A 14,939-nucleotide genomic window follows, 5' to 3' on the forward strand; every position below is an offset into this window, starting at 1 on the left:
CCCATTTACCGAGTAGTTGTTTAAGCACTAACCCTTAAATAGTGGTATTTACAGAAACTAAGTGCGAGCATGTGGCAATTCTTATCAGACTGTCTTAGTAGTTCTCCATAGGTAAGTGACAGCTAAAATGCCCCCAAATAAAGGGTATGCTTAAATCCTTCATGTTCACATGGTTTACAGACAACTTGAACCCTACTGATACAATTTAAGCAAAACAGCTATTTTCTTCTATGGTGAAGACGGAAAAAAGCAACCTCTACAGCCTGATATGATTAGCCACAGTTTAAGACGGAAAGATGAATCCCCTTGCTTTTATTACAAAAAAAAAAGCGCCCAACAAACCAAAAAAACATAACACACAAACCACAACAAAAAACCAAACACCCCCAAAAAAAACCTCCGCATTAAGTAGGTTTTACTTTTTCCTTTGTTAAGCTAAAAGATAACCTCAAGTAGGAATAAAGCTACCCATGAAAAAAATATGAGGGACTGGATATAAAACCAGTACGGTTAAGTCATGGTTGCGTGGTTGCTTACTGTGTATTGCAGTGCTTATACTCCTGTGCTGTGGAGGGAATCAAGTATTATTACAATTTGTGTAAATACAACATTTTTCTAAAATTTTGATTTCCTGTTTTTAGTCTGATTGGAAAATGGGCCATTCTCTCTCCAACGGCAGCTATTCTGCTAACTACAGGCACTTAGTAAACAGCACTAGCAAAAACTGAAGTAAATAGCAAGTCAAATGCATTTACCTTGATCTGCTCCGATCCTTGTTGCGATCTGAACTCCTTTCACGATCTCTGTCGCGATCTCGGTCCCGTTCGCGGTCTCTGTCTCGGTCCTTAGTTCGGTCACGATCCCTATCTCGCTCTCGTTCACGCTCCCGTTCCTTCTCCTTCTCTCGTTCACGCTCCCTCTCTCTTTCACGCTCCCTCCTTTCTCGTTCACGCTCCCGTTCCCTTTCTCTTTCTCTGCGTTCTTTTTCAATTTCCTGTCTTTCTTTCTCCTTTTTGCCTTTTTCCTCCTCCAGTTTCTAAAAACCAACAAGAGAACTTTCATAGTTAATTTTGTAGTTATAGGAAATGGATACTCCCGGCGCAACACACAAGGCTGGTAATGGAAATACCAAAACCGCCACTGTTTTTAAAATATTAAATAGGGTTTGGTGGGTATCTTTTGGAACTCATAAGTATGAAATCAAAATGCAGCAATCACAAGACTAAGTTTCGTGCAAAAGCATAGATCTACACAGACCAGCAATCTCCAACCTTAGCAGAGTAGGGCTGGCCTTGTATTATAAGCTAAACTGCACATACACAGTGCACTGCCAGTCATGATTCAAGTTGGCCACAAATTCCATTGGCCCTGCAAGCCACTTGGCCCCAAGCAAAGTGAACTTCTAGCTGATAAAATTAATTCTGTTCAACTAGGAAAATATATTTCAGTGGAATGCTTACTGGGACAGTGAGTTGTTTCCCAAAAAGTCCTGGCAGACCAAAACCGTCTTATATGAAAACTTGGATAAAGAAATTTATCCACTTACACATGGTGCATGTGGTTAAACAGTGAAGAGAGCTGACACCTTTCCCCTTTTCCCTCCCTAAAAAATTCTAACAGTTCATTGGTAAGAACTGGACTCTGCAGAATGGAATCCTTAACTTCCACCACTGCAAGATGGAGAGAGTTAAAAAAAGGTTGGAAATAGCTCTTTTGAAACACAGAAACTAAAGGGTTACCTGCTACAGTTTACTAAAAATTGTACAAAATTGCCACCTTTTTTTTTTTTTTTTTCAATTAGAAACAGTTCCTATGACCAGAATTCCTATAAGACAATAGAAAATACATCAACAGAATGATAGATAAATCCATCCTTGGAAGCAATTTTTATGTGTTAACTTACAGATGCTGTGCTAGGACATGGACCGCCAACACTGGATTAACCTTGCCTATAAGCTATGTTTCTGGGAGGAAGAGCAAGTACACGGTTCACAAATATACCAAATAACAACCAAATATACCAATTTTCAACCTGATGGATGCCAGAATACCACTGTTTTGAACAAATATTGAGCAGAATAAACAGGCTTATCCCCTTTGGCTCCACATTTACCATCACTGAAATGAAATTAAAAACTGGAACAATGAAACAGCATTTTCTCCGGTTTTTTTTTTTTCTTTTCTTTTAAACAAAGCAATTAAGACAACTTTAAAAAGCAATCTTACCTGGTAAGTGTTCTTCTGCCATAGGCACAGGGACCAGAGAACCGACAAAGGATTACAGAAATAAAGCTAATTCACTAGTGATTAATGTATCCAGTGAAACTACGCTGCATTGATAGCGCAATACAGGCAAACCAATGTTGGATACATTGAAATCACAAAAGGAAAAAGGGACTAAAAATGGTAGGAATTGGTAGAAAACTGATATGAAAAAACAAAACTTAGATTCTACGATATACACTGGGCCCAAAACCAATTTCTAAAGGACTGTATTTTACAGGAGCTTTACAGTGTTAAACCTCAGTACGGTCAGATGTTAAACTAGCTTGTCAACTTTTAAAAATCCAACTTACCTCAAATTTCATATACTTTTAAAGAAAAGTTTTCATACTGAAGCGGTTGATACTTACAGGTTATCTTAGATGTTCCAATAGAAATTTCTTTGGTTGAACTCCTGCTTTTTTGCCACTCTCAAAAACTTTGTTCGTGGTGAGATTTCTCAAGAGAGTGTTTTTGGTTTGGGTTTGTGGTTTGTTTTTTGTTTTTTTTTTTTTTAATTTGTTTGCACAAGTGTAGATATACAGACACACACAGGTCTTGATGCATTAAAATCCATTTTGTAGGTCTGCTTTCTTAAAATCCAATTGAAAAAAATAAATCGGTCTATTTTGTAATCAAAATCTGACCTCATCAACTTCGATCAGCCTAAGTAAGAGGGTCTGAAAGGGTAATGGGATGGGAACGGTATCAGATAAATTGAAGTAATGAACAGAAATGAACAGGTAGAAGAATTTTAAATCTTACCTTGAGCTCTCTTCAGACTCGTCCGTGCTGTAAATGGACGCCCCCTGCAATGCTGATACCCTAACAGTCTGTGGTTATTGTTTTATAAAACTCATACCAAAAACATGCAAAGGTTCACTGTGCTCACTAGCCAGCTGCTAAAAATTCAACAGCCCCTTTTAAACATATCCAATATACACAATGACTACTTTCAGTTGATTTTTAATGTTAAGAAACCCAGAATAGCCCCCCCAAGTAACAGAGATTAAAGGCAGTAAAATGCCCAACAGCTTCTGAAACAATGAAGCATGGTTTTTGTTTGGTTGTTTGGTTGTTTTTTTTAAAAAAAAACTTATTACTTGTTTGCATCTTAGTACCAGTGACGCCTTGGGGCTTGGAATTGAACACAATTCTTCCGAAGTTTCACCACTGACCAGTTTCACGTTCAATTGCTGAGCTTCTCCAGATGATTTCTTCTAGAATTTTTCCCTGGGTTTTTATCTCCAACAACTTCAGTCAAGAGAAAAACTGAATACGTGTACATACAACAATGTGTAGTCACTTGTGTTTACATTGATACAGTTGTGTGAAAACATGGTACCGTCCCCAGTGACTGCATGTGGTCGAGCTGAATAACAGGGGCATTCTATACCTTCCTGTACCTTCAACATTTTCTTTAACATTGATTTGGGGGTATTTTGAAATAAAAGTGTGTGCTCAAAAGAGGAGCTTGCTGATACTTCCCTAGGCCAAGGACCATTCCAGTATTGTTGGGGAAGAAAATAATACCAGCTTCAAGCTAAACATTACAATAAGAACATCACATGCATAATTGTGCTTTACTATCCACAAGTATCATTTTCCAAAGCAGAAACATTCACAGATGCATTAGCATTAGTGGAAACTTCTGTAAGTGGGAACCCTGAGGTGGGACTTGTTGTGCACAAACATTTCCAAGCCAGTTACCCCTTTGCATATTTTTCTGAGGGGGCATCCATAAGTATAATAAAAAACAGAAGCTCATACTTACATCCTATTCCATGTTACTTTCCAAGCTGTGAGTTTCATCTTGCATTAGTCACCATATGATCTCTATCATAATGGTGGGGGTCAATGAATAGATTAGCTTTATGGGAATTTACAGTTCTTCCATGCATCTAAAGTTTGGTAAGTCTGGTAACCACTGACCTAGTTTTAATCTTCCCCCACTCTTAACTTAGAACTATTAAAATAAAAGACTTAAATTTAATTCAAGTTTCAACTCTTCATAAAATCTTGGATTATGTTACAAATCTACCTACAGAAACACACTCAAGTGTATGTCTTACACTGTAGCCCCGTTTAGCTTTTAGTTATAAATATCTTGACTTAATGTATGTGTAGAAACTTAAGTTGCCTTTATTCATGTTAAAGTGAGAAGACTGCAAAATACTCAGAAGCAATCAAAGTCTTAGCATAAAGATGTCAAGGGCCACTTTAACGTGGTAGTTGTCTTTTTTGACTTGTAAAGAACTATATGTATATTAAACCTAATATAAACATCATTTTAAGTGATATTGCAATGTAATGCTAAATTTTATAATAGTGGTTTTTTGGATTTTGAAAAAGCCTAATTTGTATCAAGTGCAAAAACAAGAATACTACCTTGTGTGTGTCTCTGAATTTACTGATCTCTCTTGATATCAGGTCTCTTTTGTCTTCCTCCATTTCTATAGCATTTATATCCTCCTAAAAAACAAGGGGGACAGGAGGAAAAGCATTAAGAGCCATCTGTACAGACACAGGAGAACAAGAGAAAAGCTGAAGGTTAGACGTTTTCAACCAGTCTTGCAAGAGATAAATAAAGTCCTTCTGCAGTACCGAACCTGACAGTCTGATGTTAATGAGTGAAAAAAAAAAAAAAAATCAGATGGACAAGAGTCACAAATCTGGCAACTAGCAGTAAACATAGTCATTGTCAAAACCTACAATGTAAACGAACCTTGGTGATGAGTGGATAAGGTATCAGTGGGGCCACTGGAAATCTGCGGAAAATCTGCGGAAAAATCCACGGAGATTTTTTTTTTTAAAAATAGATTGCACACTACTCTGAAAAACAATGTTTTGTATGTTTGTACTATAAAGCAATATTGTATTGCTGTGATCTCATTTCTTTGATTCAACAAAATTACAGAAGAACCTCGCTAATTCTCCCTTCTCTGAACTACTTAAAATACATAGTGAGGTCTCATACTAGTAAGACTTCACTGAATTACAAGTATACTACAGGATATTAGTACACTATGGTAACATCATAAACAAGACTAAGCTACACTTGCCAATATATGTGATCGGTATATTTGCGGTGGGTACATCTTGATTTTCTTTACTCGCTAATTCGCAGAATTTGGTAGATTGTACCTACTAACTAATAGTTAGTGCGAATTAGCGAGGTTCCCCCATGCTTGAAATTGAAAACCAGATTCCACTCACTCTCAGTTCCCCACACACATTTTCAACTCCCCCACATCAGTCATGCCTTCATCCAGAAGAACTAACAACAGACTCTGCTGCTAACACCAGCGGGAGTCGTCTTCACACCAAGCCCTTCAGGGGACAGCAGCCACAAAGCTGGTGAGTTTCCCCGCCCGCCCCCCGCCTCCCCCGCCCCCCCCCCCCCATATATCTGCATCCATCTTCCCTTTCCCCCCACCCTCCACAGTCCTCCTCTCCCCTCTCCTTCAAGGACAAGAGAGCAACAAGCTAGGACCATCTCTCCACTCCCACCTCTATCCACACAGGCCAAAGATGGCGAGTTTCAAGTTTCTTTTCCTCCTTCCCAGTATGGGAGGAATGATGGGGTGCAATTTCAACCCACAAATGCTATGTATTTAAAAAGAGCTTATTTGCCTACTTGACTAGCTCAGATTGCTCAAATCCTACATCACACAGAGCTAGCAGAATATCCCTCTGTCCCAGGGACATACTGAGCACCCAGCTCTCCCAAGACTGCAGTGGTCTCTTAAAATGTTTAGCTACCTGACATTATTCATGGCCATACATATATATAAATATATATATATGCACCCACAGGACAATACATATTGTAACAATGCTTGTAACAAAAAAAATACAGCTGACCGCAATAGACAGTGACTCATTTGTAAATTCTCATCCAAGAAAGCATCTTCTCCCAAAGGGAGGGAGAGGAAAGAAAAACAAATTCTCAGCTCAGTACTCTTATACCTCAGGTCAGCCATGGCTAACAATGCTGTGGGGAAGATATACTTGCTCCCTGAGGGAGATGTTGCTTCTCACACCACACTTAAACTCCATAAGCATTTGAAACTGCATTATTGCCTTGGAATAGGTACTTTGCAGAAGACTTAAGTGGGTAAAAAACTTGATCAAACAATTTTCCAATCTCTTTCATATTAGATGCAGAATGGTAGGTGTGAAAGCCCATTTTCCCATGGTTAGAAACTTGGCTGGAAAAGCTAAGTCTGAGTTTGCTCATTCTTATTCCCCCTTCTCCGGTTTGTTTTAATCCATAAAAAGGTCATCCACAGAAGCAGGTCTAAACCAGAACATTCATTCCTGCTTAACAGGGTTTTTTTGCATTACACAGTATATGAAAACCAGCCGATCAAATCCAGCCAAAATTGAGATGTGCATGTAAAAGTGATTTTGTAAGGCAGGAAAAATTACAATATGCCTTTCATCCCTGAAGGATCTCTCAAAGGTTTGTGAGGTATACATATATACAACTACTGAAGCACTTCCACATCTGGAGAGACAGCTGCAACCAGTTGGATCAAGGCGCACTACAAGAATGCATACTGTAAGCAGAAAGAAGAATTTTGTCAACAACTACCAGAGCAAATTCCTGCCACTACAAAAGTGCCCTAGCATCTTTCAATGGAAATTGATGGTATGCAGGAACTCTTTACAGTTGTTCTTTAAATTCTCATCTGAAAAAAACCCTACATGCATATACAGATTAAACTGCACTAAATTCAGTATTTCCACCTTCAGAGGGATGAAAGGTCAGTTCAATCCTGCCCAGATTCAAACCTGTTGTTCCAAGAAGTCTAGGTGCTTAGATGCCTAAACCATCCTGAAGGGATGGTGTCTAAAACTGACTAGCTTTCAGATTTTAAAAAAAAAAAAAAAAAAAAAAATGAAACTGCTGCTGACATCAATGCTTGTTGATTTGTTTTCTCATCAGAAGTTTAGGTTTAAAAGTATTTGCACAAGGTTTGGCCATTATATAAAGGTGAGTTGAAGAAAAAAATCTGTTTTGTCCAAAATCAAAACACATACGTCCTCCTTCTTTTCCTTTTTCTTCTTCCTGGGGTGAGAGTCAGATTCCTGGGAGGGGGCATTGAGCTCGCTGGAATATTCTCGTATTAAGACTTCAATGGCCCCTTTAATTATCTGATCTCTTCTCTTCGTTTCCTCATCCAGTGCTTCATCATCATCATTTGTCGTCTCTGGTCTGGAGTTCTAAGGAAAAATTGCAAAGTAACAGGAATCAACAAATTGAGAATAATATTAGCTTTATTTCAGTAGTTCACCTTTGATCATCACATTCATGCCCCTATAGCATTTACTAACAAAAACAAAAAAAACTCTAACCAACAAAAAAAACCCAACAAAAAAAAAACACACCAAAAAAACCACAAAAACCAAACCACCTACAAGTAGTATCTTTGAGCAGTCAGATCTTTTCACACTGGCAATACCATAAGGTCCACGTAGTTTTACATGTGGAATGGCTGCAGAGAGCAAGCGTAGGATTGCATAATAAAATAGGACACATAAATGGTGATTAACATGGTAGAGAAAGCGCACGCACAGTCAGAGAAAGGCAATCGCTATAGTCCAGTGCTTGGTCAAAAGTTTCTGCCTTGTATCTTCCAGAACGTCAAGTCATTTCAACAGCAGTTCCTCGAAGCCTTCAACTTAAGTGCCATGCAATACAAACGACTAACTATAACTTTCAAGCTGCAACTTACAATGGGAGAACTATATTAAAGAAACATTGTTAGGGGAAACATTCTTTGCACAGCAAACATTTTATTATCGTTGATCAAATACTCTGTAGTTCCTCATCTTTTTGCCCTTTCCACCTTGTAGGGAAGAAAGGGAACACACACAAAGTAGTGCATTTCACTAAACGTTATGTGAAAGGGTAGAACAATGACCTGCATACTGAGTAAGGTAGCCCACCTCTTGATCCCCTGAATCTTTTAAAAAAATGGAATCTCACCTGAGAATCCAGCTGGGTATCCCGTCAAGCGATAGGTGGTGGGTGGAGTGAGGGGGAGGGAAGGGTCTGATGGAGCAGCAGCTAAGAATGAGGGGGAAGGGAGGATTCAGTTGGAGCTGAAGAGGCTGCCAGGCCAAGGAGGAGTAGGCTGAAAAGAGCTAGAAGGCAGTGACAGGGAGCAGAATTGAAGGGGTCCAGGGAGAAGTGATCAGGGAGAGGAGCTAATTAGATAAAGGTTTGCTTGCTGTGTCTCTGTAAGAAACTGTGTTGTAGTGTACATGTTTGATTTCTTAATGAAGAAGATTAAGGGAAAACATTCCAACTTTTGGATCTCAGTGGCACCAGCACACCAATGATGGTATGAAAGGAATTGCAAGCAGTGTGATTTAAATATGCTTCATCAATACTGCTTGGCAATTCACAGCCTTTCTTTGCACCATCATGAACAAAAAAAAAAACCAAAAAACCAAAAACAAACACACACCCCACCCCACACTATTTAGAGCTATCTCACTCTACAGTTCAACAGAATCGGCACATACTGTCGTCTTCAAAGCCACAAACAGTACCCTCTGCTTTATTACAATCAATTCACCAGGATTGATTGTAACCCACAGAAGCTCACAGAAAACAAAATTAATGAGAGATGAACAAGAACTCCACTGACACTTCAAGCTTGTTTATAATATCAGCTGTGAAGCACAGCATTACAGGTGATGCCAACAGGAAACAACAAAGTATGGAATGGAAGGGGCAGTCAAATCAAACCCTTACCTAGGTTAACAGCTAGCACATTACTCCATTCAAAACCCATGAAGTCAGCACTCTGTTTTACTGAGCCACTGCATTTAATCCCATACACTGGCTACACAGTCAAAAATGTGTCTAGTACTTCAAGTCATCATTACACCTCTAGTTCTGGTTAAAAAAAAGTACTTGTCTTCCCACTGTATTTTACATACCTTTAAGAACAATTCCAAATTGGAATTTAAAAATTTACCAACTACAGTGTGATAAGTATCTTCAGTTTTCTGAACAAGAGCCTCTTTTCACTTTCATTTTACAGAAAATAATCCTTTTAAGTAATGTCTTAAGGCATATGCAGAACTTTAAGTTAGAGACTAAGCCCAACAACTTGATTGTGATATGAAATACATTATTTTAGAAAAGAAATACATAAAATTAACACCAATTTGTCAGTTAAGTATCTTTGTATCTCACAAGAATTCAACATATCAAATATCTACAATTATTCCAGAACAGATCCTTAGCTCTAGAAAGGAATGATACAAAACCAATTTCCCCACCTACTAAATGGCTGTAAACTGCCCACTGCCTGATTAACTGCATCATCTACTGAATGCTCTAATTCTTTCCTTGCCATTAATTTGTGTTTGAAGATTATCAGTGGAGGGGAAAGAAACTCCAGTTCTCCTCAAACAGCTGATTTACAGACTCTGACAGAGTAACAATTACTTCTAGAGTTTATATACTTTCAAGAGTTTCTAAACAAAAATGAAGCAACAGAATCATAAGGTATAGCCCGTATTACTACACTTCAGAATGAATGAAAGAATTAATTCTACAGATTCAGTTGTAGCTTACAGGTTAAGTTTGACTGCTGGTGAATTAAGACCTTACACTTTACTGCCTTTCAACATATCTTCAGGCTCATTAACGGGATTCTAGTGAAATCCTAAAATGAATTAAGGGCAGAGACAAGAATAGAAACTAAGAGACACTCATAATCTGATCTAGCAAGTATGTTACATTGCTCTCCTTCCAAAATAACACAAGTTACGCATTATATACGTACCCCATTAGAAGCCTTTTTCTTTGCTTTCCATTCATCTAGCTGAGCCTTTGTCTTTGCATCAACTTTGACTAGCAGCTTCTTCTCTCCAATCTGGAGGTCATGGAGTAGTCTCAGTGCTCGTAGTGTGGATTCTGGTTCTTTGTACTCACAAAATCCAAAAGCTGAAATGGATGATTGAAATGAAAAGTAAAAGCGTTAAAGCTCTTCAGTAATTTACTTTGTGTTTAAAAAAAAAAACCCCAAAACACCAACCACAAAGAGGTGTTTTGAATCAATGAACTTGGAACATGGGCACTTCTGCTTTTAAAACCAGGAGCACAAGTCAGAAAGTTCATTCACTGCATTGGTCTTTGATATAACTAACGGACCAGTGAATAAGGTGAAAGCAATACATACATTGTAGATGTCCCATCCCTGGAAACATTCAAGGTCAGGCTGGACAGGGCTCTGAGCAACCTGATCTAGTTGAAGATGTCCCTGCTCACTGCAGGGGGGGTTGGACTAGATGACCTCTAAAGGTCTCTTCCAACCCAAACCACTCTATGATTCTATTCTATTGCATTTGTAAAGCTTTTGACATGTCTGTCCTAAGGAATGCAGTCTATATCAAGACATGTCTCAGGTGGATTTGCAATTGTCTGAAGACCAACAACAACATCAATCAACAGGTCATTGTTAACCTAGAGGGAGGGGTATTTCAAACTAGGTTCTGAGAGCAAAATAAACTAAGTATGATATATAAGAAAGCCAAGGAAACTGAATTTACAACTTTAAAAAAAAAAAAGAACAACATAGAGGAGATATGAAAATACTAACAGCAAAAAATAGTAATAAAAATTGTTTCCTGTATCGACTGGAGAAAGGTCACAAGGAAAAAAAAAATCAGTTTAATCTGATGACAGAAAAGGAAGATAAATTCTACCTCTGGAAGAAGCCCTTAACAGAGAACTACAACACACAGTAATGGAAGAGACTATTAAAAGTGTTGCAAATAAGCTCATTCTGAGGCCAAGTCCAGGCTGGTAAACCTTTCTCAGGGATGGTCTATAAACTCCTGATTCAATCTCCGGACAGAAAGGTGAGCAAAATTAGAGCCCAAAGACATTTTCCATTTCATCTTTCTCAATGTTACTTTTCATGTTCTCTCTTGATTCCAAGGACAGAAAGTACTAGCCCTTTACTAGGGAGTATTTAGCAGGTTAAGTTATCATATACAATATCTTAAAATGTAGAAGTATTAAGACTAGCAATGTGTCAGACATTTGAAAATCCGTCAGGTAATAAAAACAAGAGTCTGACTGGAGACTTTGAAAAGAGTGAACAATTACCTTGAAGTTTTCCAGATGCCCCTTGTACTCTCTTCCAACTCAAAACCAAGCCACATTTCTGCATTAAAGATAAATATTATTGTTTATGTTCAAGACATTACAAAAACTTACACCACTCTGCAAAATATGACGTGTATAAAGGGTAAACTACTAAAATTAAAATATTTCTATGGTCATTGACATCTACAGCTTAAAAGCAGCTGTACTCTTCACTTACTGACTTTAAACTCAAGCATAATGGACTGCTATTGCAGTGAGGGGGACTAACTCTGCTTTCAGTTTCAATCCACTGCTTGTGAGTCATAAGTTCATTCCTGGCTGATGAATGAAGTAAACAAGCAGTCCACTGTACTTACTGCTAGAAGCTGCCGTATGAGCATGTCCGATGCCTTCTCAGAAATGTTGCCTACAAAAACGGTGGTAGTGGGACCGCTGTTTTCATCATTTTCTTTGTTCTTTAAGCCAGGATGATCTTTTCTGGCTCCCAAATGTTTTCCAACCATAGACACTGTGGTAGGAACTAATACCTAGAAAGAGGAGGAGAGGGTGTTAAATAAAGTGTTGGGTTGTTGTTTTGTGGGTTTGATTTTGTTTGGTTGTTTTTTAATTTAAATGTATAAGACAAAAGACGAAAGACTTGGAAATGCATATTATTTCAAAATTAATTTTCATACAAACCTTAGCAGATGACTGGCTACTGGAAAGTCTCAAGGTGAACATACAGTAACATGAGGTATTATTTCTTCTATGAATAACTAATTTGCAACATTTGAGTCACAGGAAGTTGAAGTACCTTACTTAACAGTGTAAAAAGCAAGCTGGAAACAGAAAAGTAACTCTGACTCAAAAGGCTTCAAAGCCTTAAAGCTTTCACAGAGTGAATAAACACTACTGCTTTCTTTAATCAATATGCAACCCAAAGCCTCTTTGGGTTAAGGAGCAAACATTTGTAAAATAAGCCATACAGAGATAGGCACGATCATCTGCTCCATTTTGCTGCACCTCTCCTTCCACCTAAGGTTTAACAGCACATATGCACTGAGCCCCTACTTATCAAACTACCTTTCTATATGTGTCACTTAACAAAAATAATTTGAATCAGAAAACTGAATAATGCATTTGTTCTAGTATCTTTGTCTTAAACACATCAGTTACCAAGAGCATATCCTACTGGAACAGATAATATAAGCTAACAAAAAAGTTCAGTATTTTTGGGAGATTTCACTTACGTAAAAGTCATAGAAATGGTAATTCACCTTGAAACCAAGAAGTAACCTTTGTATTTTAAAGAGTGCTTTTTTCTGTGCCATAAATCATAAACCTTCCAACTAGCAATTAGTAAGACAAGCAAAGAGACCTTTCTATCATATGCTCTTCCACAGATGCGTATTATGTGCAACCATTCTGTCCCCTGCAACATGGGGGAAGAGAGCTTGTTCGTAAGCTTGTCAATGCACATCTTTCTGGCCAACTCAGCAGCGCTACATGATGGCCTTGTAAACCTGGATGAGGTAAAGACTCCAGAGCACTCTGTTAGGCCAACAAACTCAAAAGCAAGAGACCTGGAATCTAACTGATCTAACTGTATTGCATAGAAGACCATGCCTGACCTGAAGGCAAAGCCTAAATCACTGTATTTGAGAGAAGTACATGTTCTTGCAAGAACAGTAACTGCTTCGCCTTTGCAGCTAGCAGCTCCAGACATTACTTCAAACTCTGTCTAGGTCAGAAATTAGCATGATATTTGTATAATATTTGCATTTAAAGTGAAGCATTTCCTCTCGTATTCTGAATTCTGATGGAGTAGAGCAAAATAAAAATACTGATGACATCTACTAAGTTTTACTCTCCATTTATTTTGCTTATCCCCACTCGTTTTATCATCATTTTATCATCTCATCCCCACTGTAATACTTACAGTCGGAGCAGGAGCCATAATGCCCATTGGTACAGGAATCATAGGGGTCCCTGGAGGAGACAAGACATTAATATTATCTGCCCTGTTGAGGTTATTGATGAATACAGATAAACTGATTGCAGACATGATTTCCAAACCAGACAAATAGGAATTTCACAGGACATTACCAGTAATTCCTTAAGCATTCAAGCATATCCTGAGTACGCTAACATACCATGTGCATCCTGGTAACTTTTACCATATTACCATTTCACAAACAAATCTATTTTCAAAGCATATTCAAACGACAGTGTTGTTCTAGAAGATAGCCATGCGATGAATGAGGCAGAGAAATCCATAAATAGAGAGCAAAAGCAGCTGAAGTCCTACAGAAGATAATCTCATCCTGCCTTGCTCAATTCACATAGCACAATCAATTCTGCATAGAACTTTGGCATGAGGTCCTACAGAGAATGACACCAGGCTTCATGCTATGATTTATGGAATAGCTTAATAAAGGCACAATAGAAAACCTCAATCCAGAAGGTCCCTACCTGCTGAATACTTTACTTCGCAGTCTCTAAAACTTAATTTAAAACAATATTTAATTGGGTGAAGCCATCCAATACCCTCTTTCCACTACCAAAATCACTGGCAGCTTTAAGTACCATCATGTGAGCCAATGCCTGATCATAATAAAGGTTGTTTATCTTTCCATGCCAGCTGCTAGAGGAGGTTAAAGATATTAAGTGAATGGATTTCAGAACCACTTGCTGGCCAGTAAAGACATTGAGACTCAAGAATAGTGAAGTCAATCTCATGTTCTTCAGAGAAATACCCTCTAGGGATCCTAGATCTCTTTTTCCCTTCTACAAAAATCAATCTTCATCTTTCACTCTCAATCCTTCCCTTTTTATCCTTCCCTTCTCCAGCTCTCTTACTGCTGTACTCATAAATCCTAATCAAACTTCTGCAACCTACTGTTCCGGGACTTGTTCCCCCACTTTCTCCAGTGCTTAGTCCTGAAACAACACTTCTCCTCAGACACCCTCTCCAGCTCTGGTTTTGCTTTGATTCCATCATTTATTTTCTCCATCACTCTTTCTCAGTCCCTTCCTATTAAAGTCATACTACCTTCTATCTCTCCAAACCATTCAGAGAATCAAAAGGTGTACTGCTCTCCCATGCTCTCATGGTGCAGTTTTAATGCACCATGGCATCTCACAGACTGGAGGAACTACTCCATGAGAAGACTCTGGTTTTGCAGCCTTATAACTATTGTAACTGTAATTATCATGATGCTGCACTTGGATTTTAAAGTTACAGTTCTGTAAACATACTTGTGTTATCACTGACAGTTCTCTGAAACTACCAGTCCAATGCTCAGCAGAAGCAAAAAACAATCCACTAAAATGTTGGGCATTGTCAGCAAACATACTGATGATCAAGACCACAGGCATCATTCAGCTCCTATACAAAAACCTCATGCACCTATACCTTGACTACTGCCTACAGACCTGGTCTCTGCAACCCAAGAATAATAACACATAGGCTTAGAGAAGAGCAACCACATGATTCAAGTGTTGAAGCAGCTGCTTTACTAGGAAAGACTTTACACTCCAATACTCTTCCAGTGTCAAG

At 38.4% G+C, this 14,939-nt stretch overlaps 1 protein-coding gene across 3 annotated transcripts in view; it reads right to left on the bottom strand.

Moving 5' to 3' along the window:
• RBM25 (RNA binding motif protein 25) overlaps positions 1–14,939 on the bottom strand; it is a 34,544-nt gene that overhangs the window by 9,970 nt on the left and 9,635 nt on the right. For 2 of the 3 annotated variants that reach the window (XM_075105705.1, XM_075105704.1), the window contains exons 3-10: positions 13,320–13,369; positions 11,758–11,928; positions 11,402–11,459; positions 10,074–10,234; positions 7,309–7,491; positions 4,988–5,041; positions 4,651–4,734; positions 756–1,036 (exon numbers count right to left, since the gene is read on the bottom strand). In XM_075105705.1, the coding sequence (XP_074961806.1) occupies positions 756–1,036; positions 4,651–4,734; positions 4,988–5,041; positions 7,309–7,491; positions 10,074–10,234; positions 11,402–11,459; positions 11,758–11,928; positions 13,320–13,369 (1,042 nt within the window). The remainder of the gene's footprint in view (positions 1–755; positions 1,037–4,650; positions 4,735–4,987; positions 5,042–7,308; positions 7,492–10,073; positions 10,235–11,401; positions 11,460–11,757; positions 11,929–13,319; positions 13,370–14,939) is intronic. The other variant, XM_075105706.1, reaches the window with a different exon arrangement.

This window comes from Phalacrocorax aristotelis, chromosome 10, assembly GCF_949628215.1.
Source record: "Phalacrocorax aristotelis chromosome 10, bGulAri2.1, whole genome shotgun sequence".
NCBI classification, from domain to species: Eukaryota; Metazoa; Chordata; class Aves; order Suliformes; family Phalacrocoracidae; genus Phalacrocorax; species Phalacrocorax aristotelis.